We start from the raw sequence: 22,064 nt of genomic DNA, 5'->3' as shown, positions 1-22,064 counted from the left end.
TGAATTTGCAGCTGTTCAGGGGCAGAATTATGCTGTGATTTGTGCAATAGACCTGTTTCTTCTTTTTCCATTGGTTTGGGCCTTTTCATTACTAATTTATGTTTCCATTAGAAAGAGGGAAGAGGCTGAAACTCAAGGTCTGTCTTCAACTTCTCTAGGAACGTGAGGGGGAGTGGGCTGAATAATCAATGTTGGATTTAATTAGAAATGTCTCCATTGAGTCATGAAACCTTTACCATACTTCCTATGGCAGATGTATAGAAAGTGAATTCTCTTCATCTCTAGATTTCAAAAGTCTTAAAATTGTTTACTATGCTCATGAAATTTGCTCTGCCTAGCAAGATCATTGGCTTAGGATAGCAATCAAAATTGTTTCATCAAAAAGGACACATTCTGATTCTGAGGGTCATATATATGAGTACAAGAACATGAATGGGCCTGAAGGCAGTCAACTAGAAGTAAAATTTAGAATGTAAATATATGGGGGCAGATATCAAATTTTAAAATGATCTGTTAAGATGTTTAGAACAGTAGAAGTCTTTAGGATGCAGAACATGTAACATTAGAAAGAAGATCCCCTAGTACCATTTTCCCACGTGCTATGCTATTTCTAGTGAGCAAAAAGGCTACACTAGGTCATTAAAAAAAATTAAATCCCTACAAATCACATAAATTATTACAACGAAGAGAAAAGGAAGGATGCTTCGGTCTCTGAACAGTTTAGTGACCACTCTCCAATAGAAGGTAAAGAGTTGGTAATGACTTTACTTCATACTATTAAATTAACTACCTGGTTTTAAAAAAAAAAAGGACAAATAGCCTAATGAAAGCTGCCAGGAAACACAAGGCTAATTCTCCATGGCTGAACTCTGACAACTACCTGCTTCTGGGGTACATTTGTCTCTTGTTGGAAAGAAAGTTTATATGGAACTTGGGCATGAGAAGGAACAGAAGTGGGCTCTTCGTACCACCAGAGCATAAAGTACCATAGCCTGGTAATTTTAGGATGTCAGAGCATTTTTGTGAGTTCCATTTATTTGAAAGGGAAGAGAATACTCGGTATGGTAAACTGTGGGTGTGAGTTACATAAATGTAAGAGAAAGCACAGATACAAGAGAAGTAACAGGGAGAGGTTGGTTCCCCATGTGCCTAACAAACATGATTCTGTCACCTGATTTGGCTACAGAGATACTAACAAACATTTTCCTGAGCCTCCCACATCTTACTCAAGGGAAATGGAGGAAGAATGTAAAATAACAATGATGATAATAATAACATTCCTGTACCCTCCCACCCCACCCCACAACCTTGATAACTCTCTTTTTTATTCCCTTCTCTTGGTGATTTTAGACATGAAAGAAGATACTATCTGTGCTGATGATGCCAGGGGTGGGATATACAGTAAACCTTTTGGCATGATGGTCAAATCCAAGGAGGGTATACAAGTTCACTCCTTTGTGTACATCTCCCTGTGCTCAGTAATTTACCATGGCAACTAGAAGCATTAATTAATGCAAAAAGCAAACATCTGAAAACAGCAGTCAGAACACACAAAAGGAGTGAGCTACCAAGAGAAACACAAGGACACCCTGACAACCCAGGTGGTTTTGCATCCAAATGTAAAAAAAAAAAAAAAAAAAAAAAACCAAACCACAACACCAAAAAACTTTTACCTCCAATTCTCCTAGAAATCAATCCTGCCAAATATGGAAAACAGGAGCAGAAAGCCAAGTGCTAATGAAAAGTACCATTTTTAATAGCTTTGTGGAAATATTAATTTTAAAGATACTCATGGATTGTAAGCATAAGCACTTAACTAAAGTTGACAAAAGGTGCCACAGCTAAAAAGACTGACACTTTCATGGGACCCCAAATAAACTGACGAAGATGGAAATGTTTTCTCTTTGAACTGAATACCCCAGCAATGCATGCTCACATTACTGTATTTTTTCTGTTGGCCTCTCAGAGTGCTTGTTTCTATCAAGGACAAGTAGTAAGCAGTTTCAGAGTAAAAAAACAAACTAATAAAAAGGATTGATGGAAATCTAACTTCAGGATGACTAAGATTTTCTAGGCAGCACCTACCTCAAAACTCAACTTGTAGATGTGAATATTCTGTGATCTAATTTAATAGCTGAATGTTTGAAAACTTCACAGCAAAGAAAAAGTGTTGTTTAAAGAAATAACCTCAAGTAGGAAAGTGCCAGCACTTAAAAACACTTGTGAAGTTTCCTCACTCTCTAAAAAGCCTATACCCTAGATTTGCCCACTTGTCTTCACTGTCATCAGTCTCAGCCTAGCCTCTGAGGAATTAAAGGTGAGCTCTTCTAGTCTAGAGATGGATGAAAATCTTTCTTCCTTTAATCCACCTGAGATACAGTATTGTTAAAGAAAAAACCCCAAAGGCTCTATAGGATAATTAAGGGGGAAGGAAATGTAAAACAAAATCAACAGAGCTCCAGATGGTCACGATTACACAAGCATTATGATTTAATCCTATTCTTCCAGTGCCCACTTCATCAAATTGTTGTGGTAAAAACTTACAAAGCGTCATATAAAATGTGGGCTATGGATACTAGGGGGAGGAGCCAAGATGGTAAAGAAAAGGCAGGATCTTGCTCAAGTTTTCCCAAATTCCCTTCTAAACAACTTGAAAATAAAGCCTTGATATGAATTCTGGAACAGTAGAACTCACAAAAGGATGGGATAAAACAATTTTCCAGCTTTGGTCATAGTTCCAGGTAGAAAAGAGTGTTTGTGATCTCTCACAGATCATGATACAGGCCAGGAGAGTAATAAACACACCTCTCCTTAGATCATACCACCTTAGAGTAACTGAAAATTTACAGATCTCCAGAGCTATGTCTGAAAACAGCTACACACAAAACCTGAAGCTTGGCACATTGCCCCCTGCAACCCCAGAAGCAGAGGCCAACTTTCAATAAAGTCAAAAGTCAAGAAATAGGCTGAAAAAAAAAAAAGAGCAAACAACAAAAAAAGGAATCTGACCGTATAAAGTTACTATAGTGACAGGAAAGATCAAAACATAAACTCAGAAGAAGACAACAAAAACTGCCATATCCAAAACTTCAAAGAAAAATGTAAACTGGTCTCAGGCTCCAAAAGAATCCCTGGAAGAGTCCAGAAAGGATCTGAAAATTCAAAAAACAAAGGCAGAGGAAAAACTGGAAGAAAAAATAAGAGTGATGCAAGAAAATCATGAAAAAAGTTGACAGCTTGGAAAAGGAGGCATTAAAAAATACCGAAGAAAATAATATCTTAAAAAACAGAATAGGTTATATGGTAAAAATCTACTGAAGAGAGGAACTCCTCAAAAAAGCAGAATTAGGGGGCAGCTGGGTAGCTCAGTGGATTGAGAGCCAGGCCTAGAGACGGGATGTCCTAGGTTCAAATCTGACTTCAGACACTTTCCAGCTGTGTGACCCTGGGCAAGTCACTTGATACCCATTGCCTACCTTTACCACTCTTCTGCCTTGGAGCCAATAATACATAGTAGTGACTCAAAGATGGAAGTAAGGGTTTAAAAAAAATTAAATTAAAAAAAAAAACAGAATTAGCTAAATGGGGAAAAAATACAAAAATTTATTGAAGATAAAAACTTCTTAAAAAGTAGAATTGGTCAAATGGGAAAGGAGATATGAAAGAGTTGAAGGGATTAGAACAGCAAAGTAGGAATTGAGTGAAATACACTGACTCCATCTTGTGACTCAGTTTTGGAGCTAACTTAGTTCCTTTTCTATTCAATTATGGGTCTAGTCCAGTGATTACCAAAGTGGGTGCTACCACCCCTTGGTAGGTGCTGCAGCGATCCAGGGGGGTGGTGATGGCCACAGGTGCATTTATCTTTCCTATTAATTACTATTAAATTTTTTAAAAATTAATTTCCAGGGGGCTAAGTAATATTTTTTCTGGAAAGGGTGCAGTAGGCCAAAAAAGTTTAGGAATCACTGGTAGTCCAAGTTCTGTCCTGTGAGAAAGCTTAATTCAATTGTGAAAACTGGGAGAAAAGCTTATTGTACTATTTGAACCTAGCCCTGTGTGGCTAGAAAACTGGGCCACTTGTACCTGCTATTTTGAGATGCTTAACTAAGGACTCAAGTTATACTGATCAGAAAAAGTCAGATCTTAAGGTTAATGTAAGAAGTTTTCTCGTGATTTTACATCTCAATGTCTTATCTGAAAACTGGCCCCATAGGGATCAATCAGTTCTTGTTTTCACATTCCTTTGTTTACAGAAACTTGGGAGGAGTGGGATATTTAATGAAATAGACCAGGGGTTGGCAATGTATGGCTCTTTCTGCAGGAGCCATAAAGTCAATTTTTTTTCAGGTACTGTTACAGGAGCGCACTGTGAGCACTGTATGGCTCTCACGAAATTACATTTTAAAAAATGTGGCGTTTATGGCTCTCATGGTCAAAAAGGTTGCTGACCCTTGAAATAGACTTTCAAGCATTCCTAATGGAAAGACCAGAGCTGAATAGAAAATCTGACTTTCAAAATATAAGACAAGAAAAATCTAAAAGGCAAGTTTCTCTAATCATTTCTCAAATATATAGAGAACTTAGTAAAATTTATAAGAATACAAATCATTCTCCAATTGATAAATGGTGGATGTAAACAGGCCATTTTCAGACAAAGTAATCAAAGTATCTATGAAAAAATGCTCTAAATCACTATTGATTAGATAAACAAAGAAAACAGAAAAGGCTCTACATGTAAAAAAATAACTATAGAGCATTTTGGGGGATGGCAAAGAAATGGAATTGAGGGGATGTCTATCAATTGAGGAATGGCTAAATGAGTTGTATATGATAGTGACGGAATACTATCATGCAATAAAGAAATGACAAATGAGATGCTCTCAGAAAAAACTGAAAAGACATGTATGAACCAATGCAAAGTGAAAAGGGTAGAACCAGAATGTTGTATATGGTAACAGAAATATTGTATAAATGACTTAACTATTCTCAGCAATACAATAACCTAAAATAATTTTGAAGGACTTATGGTGAAAAATGCTATCTACCTCTGAAGAAGACACTGATAGAGGTTGAAATATACATTTTAAAAATGTGTTTTAGTTTTGTTTTTGTTTTCTTTCACAAAATGACCAATATAGAAATATGTTTTGCATATATAACTTATATCAAACTGTATGCTTTCTATAAGAAGGAGAAGGGGAGAGAAATTGAAACTCAAATTTAAAAAAAAGATTAAAATTATTTTCACATGTAATTAGAAAAATAAAATATTAAATATTTTAAATTTAAAAATATGAGTTATAAGCCAATGTTCAGCTAGGTTTCCCCTCTACCTGACTGGGATTGTTTCTTCTTGTCTATTTGGCAGTTAAAAATGTAAGTTAGTTAGAAAATTTTCAATATGTAACTAATTTTTTGGTGAAGAATTTTCCCCCTTGCAATATCTGATAATAAAACTGAGAAAGTTCTATCAGTGATAAGGTACAAAGAGAGGATATGAAAGCTACTGGAATAATATATAAATCATATAAAAGCTCACACTTTATGATACCTTCTAAGGTTTTCCAAACTGTTCCCTTCCTAACCACTCAATGAGGTCTGCTGTATAACCGTTATTATTACTAGGTTATAGATGATGTTATTATGGACTTGGCACAGGATTGGGACAATAAGAGACAAATGCTTGTTGACTAACCAAGTTCACTGATCTGCCTACAATGTGAGTTGGTAAGTGCTGGAACTGGGTGGAAGAACTCAGTTCTCTGGGTTTCAACTTCAGCACACTCACTCCTGAGCAATCTCCTGATTCCCTATACTGTACTCTCATCTAGTGTGGCCCAAGTCAGTGACTGGGATTCTGTCAAGAACTGCTGACTGTGATGGTCCAAGATGGCCCAGAAATTGAATTTGCAGTCTGAAGACCTGAGCGTGGACCTCAGATTCTACTCCTTATTACCTGTGAGGCTTTAGACAGGTCACAATCTGAACATCAATTCCCTCACCTATAAATGTTCTTTCCAAAAGACAGGAGACAGAATATAGTAGTAGACTCAGGAGAGAACTAGATCCAAATATCGTCTTTGACCTTTGCTAGTTGTGTGACTTTGGGGGAACTGCTTAAACCCTCTGAGACTGTTTCCTGATCTATAAAAAGGAGATAATAAGCTTTGTAGTATTTGCCTTTCTGGGTTTTTATGAGGATCTAATGAGATAATACACACAAAGTACTTTATATACCTTAAAGTGTTATATGTCATGAAAATTATTACTACAGTATATTATACTACAAAGATATATTATTACCATATAATATACATATTATACTATGTAAGCCCTGGGTTTGAGGTTTGACTCTGCCAGCCAACCATATGATACTGGGAAAGTGACATCCTGTCTGAGTCTTAGTTTCTTCAGAGATGAAACAGAGAGACTGATACTTGCTTTCCACATTCACAGGATTGTTATTGACTACACAATGTATGAAATGTTTGAAAACATTTTATAAATGATAAGCCTAAATAAAAACCCAACTTGTTTAAAGTAATTCTAAAGATCAGCAAAACACAATCCGGTCACCCCCACCCCACTACCCAGGATGGCTTGAAGGGGTTTCTGCTGTGTATTTTGATTACAAATGACTTAGTGTGTCTCTTGTAGTTTAAAGGGCACTTCTTTGGCTTTTAATAACACAGCTGGAAATGAGTGCCAAGAAAAACTTGATTTTGACTGTTCTGATATATTTCTCTCATCAAATTGTCTTCTAAGACTTCAAATGGCAAAAAGAATCCAATGGTAACCTTGAAGGGTGGCATGAGCGTGTGTGGCGTGTGTGGCGTGTGTGTGTGTGTGTGTGTGTGTGTGTGTGTGTGTGTGTGTAGTTTTTGAGCTTATATTTCACAATGAATGAAGAACAATGCCAGGTTTGAGGGCCCTCTGCAGACATCCTGCTGTAAAGTAGTTGTGTTATTGTCTGGAAACACATTCAGGTGAGTGGTAGGAACCAGCAAGAACTGTACATGCTGTTAGAACAGTACTACTTTGAACTTTGTTAGAAATTAATCCCAAGAAAACAGAGAGACTGGTTGACATAAACAAACTGCAAGCAAATTTTCTTTTGTGACCTAGTTTTCCATTTAGATGTAAATAATATTACTGATGTCCCATAGTTTTTCTTACATGAAAGTCATTGTAAAATAATAGTTTTTACTTTGATCCGATTAATTGTAATGCTCCATAATACATCTAGGAATAATGAATGGAAAGAAAGGCAAGCCTTATAATGTATTTCTCAAATCATCTAGCAAATGGATAACTAGACTTGGACTGGTTTCCATTCTTCCCACTCAGCCAACATTTCTGAACCTTGATCCTGAAACTAATATATTTCATCTGAATGACTACACATCCTAAATTTAACCCCCAACATTCTGCTACCAGGTCCTGGATTTATAAAAGAAGGTCATTTCCACCATCTTTCATGAAAATTGCAGAGATTTTTAAGAGAGGGCAGACAAAGCCCTATGGAGAAAAGGAATTACATATTTCCAAAAAAAAATTCATCTATGTTTACCATAATACTAATAGGAAATGAATCATGTTTTTAAAGTCTTGTTCTTTCAAGGATTTTGAACTACAACTATTATGTAATAAAAAATTATCATTCAGGTCCCATGTAAATTTCCCTGACTAGGTTATATATAATAAGCTCTATTGAGAATATATTGTACATATGATCTCAATTTAGACTACTGGCACATATTTTAGTACTAGGTATTACATGTATACACACTTTATAATTCAGGTTGGTCTAAGCTGTACTGGACAAGTTTTTGTTTTTGGCAAAACAGACCGACTACTGGATTAGAAGGATCATTTCAACCAAATGCTTCCTCGGGCCATCCATGAGCTGTGTATTTAACAACTGTGACTTCATTAAGTAGGGCTCTCAGCTTGCATGCTGGCCACATTTGGCAAAGTCCAGGCACAACCCAAAATAGCAACAACCTGCTTTGGATCATAATCAAGTAGTGAATCTATTTTTGGCATTTCTGCTACAAGCTTCAGATGCCATGGGGCTGAGTTTGAAGGGTACAAGGAGATATATCAGATTCTAACAGGTAAATATGACACTGTTTGGTGGGCTCACAGGAGTATCTAATGCTTGACTTAAAAAAACAACAACATGTGTTTGAGGACTGGGCAAATGTTTCCTGCAATTATATCCCAATCTTGGCACTAGCTCCTAGAGCCAAAAGGATTGTCACTTTTCTTGACCCTACTGGTACCAATTTGCCTTAGTTTTTTTCTTGGCTCATCTTTTCTGGTCTGGGTCATTAGGCTTTTTGATTTTGTTCTTACCTGTCTCTCAGTGTGCTGGGGCCTAAGTAAGGGTACTGATTTTCCTTAAGCTTCCCTTTGATGAGATGGTCCAGTGTCTCATATAGGAAAGGTTGATGCTGTGTATAAACATTTTCCACTCCCTAAGACAGAGGGAAATGGTTCTTATGTCACTTATGGGAATATTTTGCAATACAAACACATGAATGACACTCAGATCAGAAAGATATAGAGAGTTTTATGAGATAGTTTCAAGATTGAATTCTAGGAGCATTTTAATATTTACCTCATCATCAGGTGTTCCTACCTGTAGAAAATACTATATAATTTAGGGCTAGACATGGAAAAGGATTTCTATAAATTTATCATCCCCTCTTCAACAACTTCCCTTGGAGAAGTTATTTGGTATTAAAAATGTTAAGTGGAATAGAAGGGAAAAGGAAAAGCATTTGAGATAATTCACTATGTGGAGGCACTTTTTTACAATTATCATTTTATTTGATTCTCCCAACAACCCTTTGAGGGAGGTATTAGTGATATCTGCAGTTTACAGGTTAAGTGACTTGCCCAGGATGACATAGTCAGTAAGTGCTGAGGCCAAATTAGAACTTGAGTCCTCCTGACTTTAAGCCCTGTGCCCTTTCCAATGAGTCACCAGCTGCTTCAATCTACTACAACTTGTTTTAGCTATTTCCTACTCAGTTATTAAATCCTGTGCCAATACTATTCCAATACTGAAAACTTCTAAATAATAACAGTTAGCATTTAGATATGATGTTAAAGTTTGCAAAACACTTTACATGTTAATTTATTTTTTTCTTACAACTTTGAAAGGTAGGTGACATTACTGTCTCTATTTTATAGATGAGGTTCAGTGATTTGCCCAGAGCCATAGAACTAGTGAGTGTCTGGGGTCATATTTGAACTCAGGGTTTAGACTCAAAGTTCAGTCTGCTGTGTCCCACACTACCTAATTGCCTAGATGAAACATTCTTTTGGACATCTATTCTAATTTAACTGGCATGGTATTAAATCAAGAGCAATTTTAAAATACTTTGAAGTTTATATCTATTCATTTGTTCACTTACACCCTACACCCTCTTGACCTTCAGCTACTTCCCAACTAGGGAAACATGATAAGAGATTTTAATACCTTCAATCCTTTGAGGAACTGCTTAGTAATAGCTACAGCATCTTTAGGGCTAAACAGGTCACTTCCTCTTGCTCGTTTGCCACCGTACTCAACAAGGGCAGGTACCAGCTTTAGAAAAAAAGAAGAAACCTTAGTTATCGGGCAGTATCTTTGGAGAAATCTCACCAATGACTAGTTCTAGTCATATTCCTTTTTTAAAGGGGTAAAGTTACTTATAGTATGTAGTCATATTGTTGTCTTCAATGTATTTTTTGGTAGTTGTTTTAAATAAGTTTTTATTGGTGTATTTTGCTTTTTATGTCACCATAATTTTCCCCAGTATTACTTCTCTTCCCTTTCCCAGAGAGCTATTCAATATAACAAAGTATTTTTTAAAGACTAAAAAAGGAAAAAAAGGGAAAAAAAAATCAGCACAATTGGCAAATGTATCAAAAAGTCTGAAAATAAGTGAAATGTTCAACATTTGTACCTCTACAGTGGTAGGGGATGTCTTCTCATATCTCTTCTCTTGAGCCTATATCTTTATAATTTTGCAACATTCACTTTTGATTTTGTTGGTGGTTATGCTGTCCATCATTGTAACTAGCATGCATGTTTTCTTAGTTCTTCTTAATTCACTCTGCATTTGTTCATATAGACCTTCCCATGCTTCTTGGCATTCATCATATTCATCCTTCCTTACTGCACAGTAATATTTCATTACATTAATGTGCCACAATTTTTTATTTGCATAATTCTAAATTGTTTTCCATTAATGGTTGTATTGATTCATAGCTCTACCTACAACACACCAATCAGAGTTTCTTCCTCACTACTTCTCTAACACAAAACCTTAAAGTTGTTTTGATTTGCATTTCTCTTATTATTAAGGATTTGGTGCATTCTTTAATGTAATTGTTAATAGTCTATAATTCTTTTGAGAACCATTTGTTTATACCCTTTGACCACTTTGGGGAAATGGCTTTTCTTTTGGTTTAATCTATTAATTGTTTATATATCTTAGAAAAAAAACCTTACTCCCATTTGATTGTTTTAAATCTTACGTAGGTACTTTAATTTTGTTTGTGCTGATGCTATTTAGTTAAATATGATCAAAAGTTATTTATTTTGTCTTCTGCAAACTGCCTCTACCATTGCTTTGTTAAGAATACATCTCTTACTTCACATGTATAATCCATATCAAATTGCCTTCTCAAGCAATGGAAAGATATAGAAGGGAAAAAGAGAACTTTGAACTCAGGATTAAAAAAAATTAATGTTAAAAATCTTTTTACATGTAATTGGCAAATATTCAACAAAATAAAAAAAATTAAAAAAAAGAATACATCTCCACCCTTAATCGTGAGAGGATTATGATTTGTTTTTCTTCTGATTTTCTAATAGATCTTCAATATTAAGGTCATATCCATGTAGAATCTGTTATAAAGTGTTGGTTTAGACCTAATTTCCACCAGACTACTTTTTAGTTTTCCCAGAAATTTTTATCAAATAAAAGGTTCCTTCCTGTTTGGAAAAACAGGAAAGTAGTTTATGTTTTCCAGTTTATAAAAAAACTGGATTGAGTTGCATTGTTTCTGATTCCTCCTCCTACAGTCTATTCCACCAATACAACCTTCTGTTTTTTAACTATTACCTATGCCTTTCTTACATAATTTGATGTCTAGGATGCTTAAAAGGCAAATAATTCTTTCAGGTCTGGGTTTCTCTCTATGGATGCTTCAAATATTTCTTTTTTATTGAACAATCATCTTTTTAAATTGTTATTTAGGCTTAGATTTTCAGAATAGACTATAAGGGGCTGTATCTTTTCTAAACAAATTATTCCATTACTTCCTGTGGTTTCTAGTGAGTGTGGAAAAGTCTTGTATTATTTGAATTTCCTGGTCTCATGCAGAATTTGTTATTTGTTAATGGAACTTTTAAATTTAACTACTGTGTGTCTCATAGTTTGCTGCATAGAGATTTCTGAAATTATCTTTTTTGGAGGTCTGTGGATTCTTTAATTGGCACTTATTTTTGTTTTCATATATACATTTGGGGAAATTTTCTTGTGTTATTTTTTTGTACAGTGGTGTTCAGGTTTTTGATTTATTGTCTTCTTCTGGGAGTGCTAAAATTATTAAGTTGAGCCTACATATCCTGTCTTTGATACCAATATATATATATGTATTTTTAAACCCTTGTACTTCGGTGTATTGTCTCATAGGTGGAAGATTGGTAAGGGTGGGCAATGGGGGTCAAGTGACTTGCCCAGGGTCACACAGCTGGGAAGTGGCTAAGGCCGGGTTTGAACCCAGGACCTCCTGTCTCTAGGCCTGACTCTCACTCCACTGAGCTACCCAGCTGCCCGATACCAATATATTTTGCTGGTATAGGAATTGCTTTATTTAAATATTATTGCTTTTCTGCTTCTCTTCTTCAAGATGGTCCTTTATTTCTGTATATTTGCATTTCCGATCAGCTATTCTTGCCTTTGTTTCTTTGGTGAGACTTGCTACCATGTATTTACTTTTTAAAAAATTCTGCCATTTATTTTTGTTGTGCAGGCAATAAATTCTGCTTTCATGATTCTTATTTCTCTTTCACATCTTCCAGAAACAACCTGCTGTGGTTCCCTGCTCTCTTGGGAATCTATAGAGTCTTCTACCTCAGCAGATGTCAATATATTTTTCTTTGCCTTGTAATATTTTTATACATTTTAATTGTATTGTATTGCAATATTTTATTCTTTGAGCTTATCTGATGGACATATTACTTTTTGTTATCAATAGCTTCCCTGTTGATTTATCTGCTTATGCTCAAGTCTTAACTGAGTTTTCTTTCTCCTTAGATTTCTAGTAATTTAAGTCTTTCCCCCTTATTTTTCCTTATTGCTTACTTCTGATTCCTTTTCCTTTGATTCCTGTTTCCCTGGAGGCTGGACCTCAAAACCATCTCAAGTCTTGTGCCATGCTGAACAATTAAATTTTCACAGTCCTCAGTCTTCACTCCAAGTGATTTCTGGGGTGACAGAACTGGCCCCCAGCTGGATGCTGGGCTCTTTTCCTCAGATTTAGTAAGGTGACAGATAGCCACACATATGATTTATTCCACTTCTCTCTGTTCTTCAATTATCTAGGGGAGATCTGTTGTGGCAGAACACTACCACACATCCCAGTCTGAGTAAGATTCTGCCTTTTGGCTTTCTAATAGCACTGAGAGAAGGGATATGGTGGGTAGAGTTGAGTTCTGTTGCCAGGCCAAGGGTCTACTTGCATAGCCCTATTGGAGCTTGGGTGAAAGAGAAGGCACTGAGTGAGTCTGTCAAGGGTTAGCCTTCTTTGTAGTTCATTGAATTATTAACTCTTTAAGGTTCTGGACATAGCTGAAACTGCTTTATCTCTTGCATATAATTCTCATCCTGGAGAAGTTTGAGTAATTGTGAGAATCAGAGTAAATGTATAGTCCTCTGTCCTCTTGGTTATGTGCCCCAGAAGTTCCATACTTAAAAGATTTTCCTTATGTCTCAGTCAAATCCCAAGTCTTTCAACCAAGGAACTAAGCCCAATGCCACATTTTATACTTTTGTCTACTGGATTGTTTCTGATAACTCAGCATCAGAAAACCATGCTTCTGTTTATAAAAATAGGTATTTTCTAAGTTGGCATTTTGTGGTTAAATTATTTTCCCAAAAAGCAAGCTACTTTACCATACCTCCTCTTCTCCTCCACCCCTCAATCCAATTATAGGGCCTTCTGTAAGGGTTACCTTGCGATACTTCTCTGAAACACCTTTATTTCTGAGGTCCATCATCAGTCCAGGAAGGCTATTACTGCTATGTCGTTCATAATGCAGGGCATAAAGCATCACCAAGCGTGCGGCATCAAATTCAGTTACTTTGGGATTCTGCAGGAGCCTTTTAATATTCTGAAGGGAGATAAGAGGTTCTGTTATTTCCCTTCACTTGGAAAGTGAGATGTAGTGCAGTGTCTCAAAGGTGCTTTCACTGAAATGCAATGATACCGCTGAGTCTGTGATGATGGAAAGCACTAAGAACATGGTATGTTTCACATACTTAACTATTAAATATTCCTGCTTGGAATATACACTGCATGACTTTTGACTAAGACCAGAATTAAACAAAGGAATAAGCCTCTTTTGTTTGATATTTACTGCTCAACAAGAATTTATGAAGCACTGCTTATGTGTGAGGCACTGTGTTAGGTGCAGGGCCAGGAAGACAAAAATAAAGGAGTTCCTATCCTCAAGGAACTTCTTTATTCTAAGGGAAGACAATATGTTCATGGATAAATATATACAAAATAAGTACAAGATAAGGAGGCCCTAGCAGCTGGAGAGAATCACAAAAGACCCCATGAGGGAGAGGACGTTTGAGCTGAATTTTGGAAAGGAGAACCTCTAGGAGGCAGACATGAAGTGGGAGTGCATTCCACACACTGGGGATAGCCTGATCGTAGGGAGATAGCCAGAAAGCAGAATATCATGTGTGTTAGGTGTATCAAGAAGGCCCAGTCTGGTGAGACCTTTGGAAAAAAAGTGATTCAAGTAATCCATAGGTATTTTTTCCTCTCCTTTATTTAAGCCCACCTTTTTCAGTAAAACAAGGAACAAGTAATTGGCCCACCATTAGCACTGGCACATCCCACTGGCACAACAGTAGCACTGCCTAGCATTTAGCATGGTTAAGTCTTTACTGACTGACTGACCAGTTGAAGGGACAAAATCCATGTCATATAAACATTGGCTGAGCTTAGAGAAAGGAATATTCAAGGAGAACATGAGAATAGTCTTCAAGTATTTGAAGAAGTGGCATGTGGCAGAAGGATCAGACCAGTTCTATTCAGCACCAGAAGGAAAAATCCAGAGCAATGGATGGAAGCTGAAAAGAAGCAATATAGGCTTATTGTCGGGAAAAAACTTGCTAATACTTAGTTTCCTTGGGAAGTGGTGGATTTTCCCTCACAGGAGGTCTTTGAGCAGATGACCAACAGTCTCGGTTATTATATTAGGCCCTCCTACCACGTTTTGGTTGATTAGGTGCTTCTAGGGTACCTTACAATCCTAAAACTTAGTGTTTTAGATGTGAAAAGCATCATCTCTTCACTCAATACTGGCAATTACCACCAAATATTCAAGAGATTAAAAACAAATTCTAGAGTCAAGCATGTATTATCTAAATCTCTCAGCTTTATGACCCTTGGACTATAGATATTGTTGATGGAGGGAGCCAGAGCTTTCCACAAAGTACATATATGACATTTTTTTTTTTTTACCTTTTTAAAACCTTAACTTCTGTGTATTGGCTCCTAGGTGGAAGAGTGGTAAGGATGGGCAATGGGGATCAAGTGACTTGCCCAGGGTCACACAGCTGGGAAGTGTCTGAGGCCAGATTTGAACCTAGGACCTCCTGTCTCTAGGCCTGATTCTCAATCCACTGAGCTACCCAGCTGCTCCCCATATATGACATTTTAATTCTGCAACATAGAGAGAAGAAAGATTCTTGACATGACCCATGGATGCTAGCTGCTAAAAGATATACTTTTTGGTATACCTATCCCTCCCTAAGAAATCCTTTACTATGGTGGTATTTTTAATATGCTGAAAACCCATGAATGATTAAATAAACTTAACTGTAACTATAATGCCTCTTTCATAAAGCTCTCTTTGACACACCAAATCTTTTATATAGAAGTGGTTAAGTGCAAAATTTTGTGCCTTTCCTTTTGTTGGTACAGCACCGAAATGCTGGAGATACTCAATATATCAGAATATAAGTACAATATAGCTTCTAGAGTCCATGTTAGAAGAATACATTATAACAAAAAAAAGTTGCAGGAAGGCTCTCAAGACTTAATGTCTAGGAAATAGAGACAAGGGCCCTGAGGCAAGAGAGTATTCAACTTTATAAAAATGAGATTCTGTGTAGCACCACTCAATGAAGATGCTAATGTAGCTAGATTTTACCCTTCACATACCACTTTTATATACATGCATAACCTAATGTGCAAGGACCTTTGCCCTGCTTTCTTATAGGGTAGTCCTCAAGTAGAAGACTCTCCTCAGTTGGATTACTGAAGCTATATTCTGAGTTTACTTTCCAGTGTTAATATCTATGAGGCCAAAAACATAGAGGAATTTATTCTAAAAAGTTCTTGTCCCTGGACTTACAATCTTTTCTTCATTTTTTTATTCTTTGTAGCTGCTATTTGGCCACTGCAGTCATAATGTTCAGAACCTATTCAAGTATATAACTAAGTCTTACTCCAGTGTTTCAGGATTTTGGTATACAAACTATAAATAGCTAAGGAACATTAGAGGTATGAAATTAGCTTGCTACTGGTTTAAGACATTAAGCCATCTCGGTCTCTGGCTCTCTCTTTTATTTATCATTCTTCTTCCAATCAGCAGGTCTCTTTGCTAACCCCTATCTGTGGAGGTCATTGTCTTTCTTTATTGTCAGTATTGTGCTGTGGAAAGAATGTGCAGCTCAATATCAGGAAAGATCTAGATGTGAATCCTATATGTGACATTTAATAGTTGTATGAACAAGTCACTTAACCAGTCCTCTCTGAGTCTGTTTCCTAATCAGTAAATTATTACTTACTCCAAAGAATTTTCCTGAGGATCAAACGAGATCGTGTATATAAGGCATTTTAAAAACTCAAAACAGTAAATAAATGTCAGTTCTTTTGCTTACTTAGTGCTTGAGTCTGGGTGGAGTTCTTCCCCTAGGTCTCTTAAGAAGCAAGACATTTTTCTGTCTGTAGCCCAGGTCTACCCCTCAAATTTTAAGCTGGAAGTGCTCTCCTGGTAGCTTCTTGATTTGCTGACTGGCTGTGTATCCTGGGCTCTGCTGGCAGAAAACTGCTGACAAGCCTTTCTTTTGGTTCCAGACATTTAGCTAAGTGACTTGCTCCATCCATACATCCCAGTCTTCCTTTTGTATCCTTTATTTCTCCTCCTCAACATTTACTGAGAGTCTCCTATGCAAAGGGCATTGGTAGGTGCTGGGAATAGAAAGATACATAAGAGCCTTTACCTAAAAGAATTTAAAACCTAGTTGGGGAGATTCTGTACTCTTCTAATGTTTCACATTCAGTATTTATTAAGCACCTACACTGAGCTAGGCACTGGGGGAGAAATGAGGATATACATATGACTGGTCCTTGTCTTCAAGGATATGAACATCCGGGAGAGGGAGATAAGAAATGTGTATAAACAATTATAGTACAGATGAGAATGTTAAGTGTGGATGGAGAATGAAGTGCTGTAAGATCAGAGGAGGAAGACAATTCCCAGGCAGTTGAGATGTTGGGAAGGCATTAAAGGATATATAGGATGCCAATAAGCAGAGATCTAGGAGGTGAGAGGACATTTCAGGTGCAGGGAACAGTAAGAGCAAAGACAAGGTGGCGGGAAAGCACAAGACATCTTTTGGAGTTGCCAAGCAATCCACTTTTGCTGGAAGTGTGTTGAGGAGAATTACCACAGCAGTTCTTTGGGGGAGCTGGCAACAAGAGCTACTAATAGGAATGAAAAAGGAGTGAGGACTTTGTGCCAACAAAGTATGGAGAAAGGCAGTGAGGTGGCCCATAAAGCCAGGCCTGGAGATGGGAGGTCATGGGTTAAAAACTGGGCTCAGACACTTCCTAGCTGTGTTAAGTCACTTAATCCCAATTTCCTAGCCCAGGGGTCGGCAACGTATGGCTCTCGAGCCATATCTGGCTCTTTTGAAGGCCAGATATGGCTCTTTCTGCAGGAGCCATAAAGTCAATTTTTTTTCAGGTGCTGTTATAGGAGCTCTCACTGTTACAGGAGCGCGCACTGTGAGCACTGTACAGCTCTCAAAATTACATTTTAAAAAATGTGGCGTTTATGGCTCTCACGGCCAAAAAGGTTGCTGACCCCTGGCCTAGCCCTAGACCATACTGCTCTTCTGCCTTGGAACCAATACTTAGTATTAATTCTAAGACAGAGGATAAGGGCTTCAAAAAAAAAAAAGAAAAGTAAAGAAACAAAGGCAGTATGGAAAGCAGGAATCATTTTGTAATGATCTGCAGGGAGTATGAAATGTTTGTTCCTTTGCTATAGCCAAGTAATTTTTATCTTTATTGAAAGTTCAAGTTAGTCTCCCTCTTAGAGAAGATAAGAGATCTCCATTTTTTAGATTATCAGAAAGTATGAAGTATTCCTAGATAAACATCAATGTGAAAACAAAAAAGAGACCTGAAGGAAATCAGGAGTATCCTGTCCTTTGACAGGTACTAGAAGTTGGAAAAATAAGCAGAAAGGGAAGAAGTATCACTGAACACTTGGAGCTAAGTAATAAATTTTTTTTTCTTGATGAGCTCAATCCTCCAAACAATGGCCATGGATCCACTGGTGTTGACAGGTTAGAACTTCATTTAACAAAGGTCAAAGGAAGGAAAGTTAAGTAGTCATAGTGGTTGGTGACTCTCTGCTGAATGGTAATGAAGAAGCTATACATCAGATAGAGGTTTGTGGATATGCTGAGGCATTTATCCAAGATCTCACTAAGTGTCTCCCAGGACTTCTCAAACTAGTTGATTCCACTTCCAGTGATCCAAATGGAAACAAATGCTACCACCATAAGGAAACTAGAAATCTAATTTCTAATCCTTACAGAGTTTGGGGCAAGAAAGGGAAGACCTTAGAGGGCACAGGTGCTATATTTTCGTCACTGCCCACTGAAGGCAAGTGATTCAAAAAAGAAAAGCAAATTTAGAGAACCAACAGTTGGCTAAGATGATGATGTCTAAGAAAGGGATTTGGATTAAAAATGTAGGAATGATAGACTCCTGCCCAAGTATGGAGGTGCACCTAACAAGGATTGGTAATGGTGTATTTGCCTGGACTCTAGCAAATCTAATTAAAGAAAAGGAAGAGGTGGGGGACAGAAAATAACCTTATTATCTCCATCTCTACCACGTCAGGTAGAAAAAAATTAGACAGATTAGCAGTAAGGAATATCAAATCAAGAAAGAGGTCTATAATAAAACTCCGTGGTCTTAAATGTCTACAAACAAATGCAAAAAGTATGGGTAACAAAAAGGTAAATTAGAGGTCCTAATTCAAGGAAGCACATTTATCATCAAAGGTGTCTATGACTAGGTAGGATGGGAACTATGCCTAGAATATGGTACTAGAAGGCCTATTTCATATACAAAAGAAACAGCATAGGTAAATTGGAGAGAGGGGAAGAGTAGCAATGAATATTAAGAAGATACATTCATGTAAAGAAATAGTTTGAAAATGACTTTCCTTATAACACCCTTGTCATGTAAATAGGAGAAGTGTTATCTCCTCTATACAGATGAGGAAAATGAAGCTTGGAGAAGTTAAGTGACTTGGTTAAACCAAGTTGTTTTTTTTAAAGTAATGTATAGAATTTATTCTATGGTTTTTTTCTTTTACAGTTAAATTTCCTTAAAAAATGAACAAAAATTGATTTTCTCTCCTACCCACTTCCCTCACTGAAAAAAGAAAAGAGAAAAAAAAAAGAAAAAACAATCCTCTTCCCCACTCCCTGAGGATATATATATATATATAGTTATATAGTTATATATAGTTATATAGTCAGACAAAGCAAATTCTTGCAATGAATATAGCCAATAAAAATCTATGTCTCATTCTGCCCCCTGAGTCCATGACCTCTATGTCAGTGGGTAGATAGGAGGTTTCAGCATATATCATCTGGAATTATTGTATTGATCAGACTTTTTAAGTCTTTCAAAGTGTTCTGGACTTTCTGGACTTCAAAATCACACCTTTGATACTATTTCATACTGGAACTTCTCTCAAGACCTGGGGACTTTTTTGCCTGGCATATCCTACCATTGCCAAGGCTTGTTTACCATGGAATGACCCTACGTATGTCCTGCCCCCCATTCTCCCAGTGGCAAATTTCTCCAAGAATCTCAAATTTGGAGAGATCTAGACTGGCCTACCTTTACTTTCCTCCTGGCCCTGTTCTTGACCTTTTAAACTTCAAAATCATGCCTCTATTGCTATATCTCCCTAGAACTTGGAATGCTTGGGGTTCTCCTTCCCCTGGGGCATCCTACCACCATCACAGACTTGGATTTGTTTGTGTGAAAATTACTTAATTTTATGTAGTTAAAATTGTCCATTTGATCTTTTGTGATCCTTTCTGTCCCTTGTTTAGGCATGAACTCAGGCCAAGGTTAAACAAAGTTAAACCATGGTTTCATGACTAGAAAGTGAGGGAGCTCAGCCTTAATGCGAACCCATGCCTTTTGAAACCCGATGCTTTTTCCACCACATAAAGCTATTAAACTGAAGTCCATCAGAAGCCATACAGGATACCCCTTATAATGGAATAAATCATTATGAAGTTCTAATGTGCTAACTAATAATGACATGGACAGAGATTGTGGATGCCTTCCTATTACATAGCAGTTGTGTGTCATATGGCAGAATTTATATGACAGAAATATAACTGGATTGTACTATGGGAAAGCTTAAAATAGATGTTGGAGTCATATAAAAGAAAAAACCCAAACACTCATATATATAATAGCATTGAGTAAGCCTGAGAATAACAGCAAACACTTTTGTCTACTCAAGAAGATCCAAAACCTTCTACTGAGCCTTCTACACATGTACAAGCCTAATCAAAGAAGGGGACAAGAAAAGTCAAAGATGCTTTCTTTGGAGAGGAAGGTCTTAAGAGGAAGTAATACTATATTGAGGAGGAAAAACAATCTTCTTCTCCTCTAATGTTGGGTGATTCATCATTTTGGGTTGACTGTTTTCTATCTCTATCAAAACCATGATGAGGAGAGTACAAGAAAAAAGCTAGTGAAGATAATCACCTTTGCTATTAAAATGTTACCTTTCATTATATGATTTAGGAATGAAGTCAGTAATCAGAAGCTAGCTCTGATAAGTATTCCACATTCCCTTATTATGTAGTCATTAAAATAGGGATGCAATAGATGACAAAAAAGACATAAAAGATTAGGGCAACAAGATGAAGCTGTTCAGTATTTCTGACATTCATATAATAAAATTTGACAAAGTCCAAATCTAAAAGGACAGTGACTGGGGAATGTCCAGTCCCTATTTAATTGAAATCACCGGAAAACAGGGAAGATATAATGCCTATGATTAGATTTAACAAATACATTTGATTTAATATGTTTCTTCTTGTAAAAGTACCAGAATTCACCTTTTGACCCAGAGATCTCACTGCTAAATATATACCACAGAGAGGTCAAAAACAGGTAGAGAAGTTCCATTTATAAAAAATATTCATAGCATTTTTTGTGTTAGAACTGGAAACAAATTAGGTGCTTAAACAATGGGGGAAAGGCTAAACAAATTGTACTATATGAATGCAAAATAATAATACTGAAACAAAGAATATAAATTGAGAGAAACATGGGAAAGACACATGAATTAATGCAAAACGAAATAGAACTAGTTAAACAATATATTCAATATCTACAATATAAATGAAAAAAAAAAACATCCCTAAACTCAAAACTAAATGCAGTATGATTATTATGATCAATCTTAGTTCTCAAATCAAAGGACAGAAAAAGTGGGAGACTTCTGCCAGGGGATATGGAATACTTCATATGCTATCAGACTCAGTCGATATGCTGGCCAGTTTTTGTTTTTTGTTTTTTTTAATAACTCTTACCTTCTCTTAGTATGAATTCTAAGACAGAAGAGTGGCAAGGTGTAGGTATTTGTAGTTAAGTGACTTGCCCAAGGTCACACAGCTAAGAAGTGTCTGAGGCCAGATTTGAAGCCAGGTCCTCTTGACTCCAGGTCTGGTAATCTATCCACAGTGCTACCTAGCTGCCCCTCTGGCCAGTTTTGTTGAACTGCCTCCCCACTGCCCCCAACCCCTACTTCCCCATTGTTCTCTAATCTTTGTTACAAGAGAAAGCTTTCTTGGTAGGTAAAAGGGAAGACTTTATACAATTCCACTTACACACATCCATAATGAACACATACATATACACTGCCTTCATTTCCATATATGCATCTATAAACTATATATACAATTTAGAATATTTAAATTATATTATATATGTATATGGAAATAAAGGTGATATAAAAATAAGATATCAATACATTTTTATAAATATTAGTCATAGAATAATATTATTAGAAGGGACCTTAAAGTTTATTTAATCAATGATCTCAACCAGTGAAGGCCAGGAGGTCATCCATCTGTCAGCTTCTACTTTGAATGCCTCAAATGGGAGGGAAGTTTCTACTTCATGTGGAAGAACATTTCATTTTGGGGCAGTTTTCACAGTTAGGAAGCTCTTATTAATGCAGTTTAGGGTCACATTAGGTCTTTTTTGTTTGTTTGTTTTTCAGCAGCTTTCAGATCCAGTGCCAACCCAAGTTGGTAAAAGGAATTTCTTATAGCAAAGAAATTATGGGTCTGCACCCCTACAGGCCCTTTCTCCTGAACATTTTTAGTTAAAGATTCAGAAGACATGATTATCCAGTTTTGGGGGGATGGGGATTAGCTGATGCTTTAAAGCAGTGGTATCAAACTCAAATA

General features: G+C 36.7%; 2 protein-coding genes across 7 annotated transcripts in view; one reads left to right on the top strand and one right to left on the bottom strand.

The window, feature by feature from the left end:
• Positions 1 to 22,064, top strand: part of LOC123244250 — a 74,139-nt gene that overhangs the window by 1,532 nt on the left and 50,543 nt on the right. The window lies entirely within an intron of this gene.
• The window catches only part of VPS45 (vacuolar protein sorting 45 homolog), a 69,873-nt gene that overhangs the window by 25,731 nt on the left and 22,078 nt on the right, over positions 1 to 22,064 (bottom strand). The window contains exons 11-13 of the mRNA XM_044672602.1: positions 13,241 to 13,399; positions 9,494 to 9,601; positions 8,362 to 8,483 (exon numbers count right to left, since the gene is read on the bottom strand). Coding sequence (XP_044528537.1) covers positions 8,362 to 8,483; positions 9,494 to 9,601; positions 13,241 to 13,399 — 389 coding nt within the window. The remainder of the gene's footprint in view (positions 1 to 8,361; positions 8,484 to 9,493; positions 9,602 to 13,240; positions 13,400 to 22,064) is intronic.

This window comes from Gracilinanus agilis, chromosome 4, assembly GCF_016433145.1.
Source record: "Gracilinanus agilis isolate LMUSP501 chromosome 4, AgileGrace, whole genome shotgun sequence".
In the NCBI taxonomy this organism is placed as follows: Eukaryota; Metazoa; Chordata; class Mammalia; order Didelphimorphia; family Didelphidae; genus Gracilinanus; species Gracilinanus agilis.
This window is presented reverse-complemented; position numbering and strand designations above follow the sequence as displayed.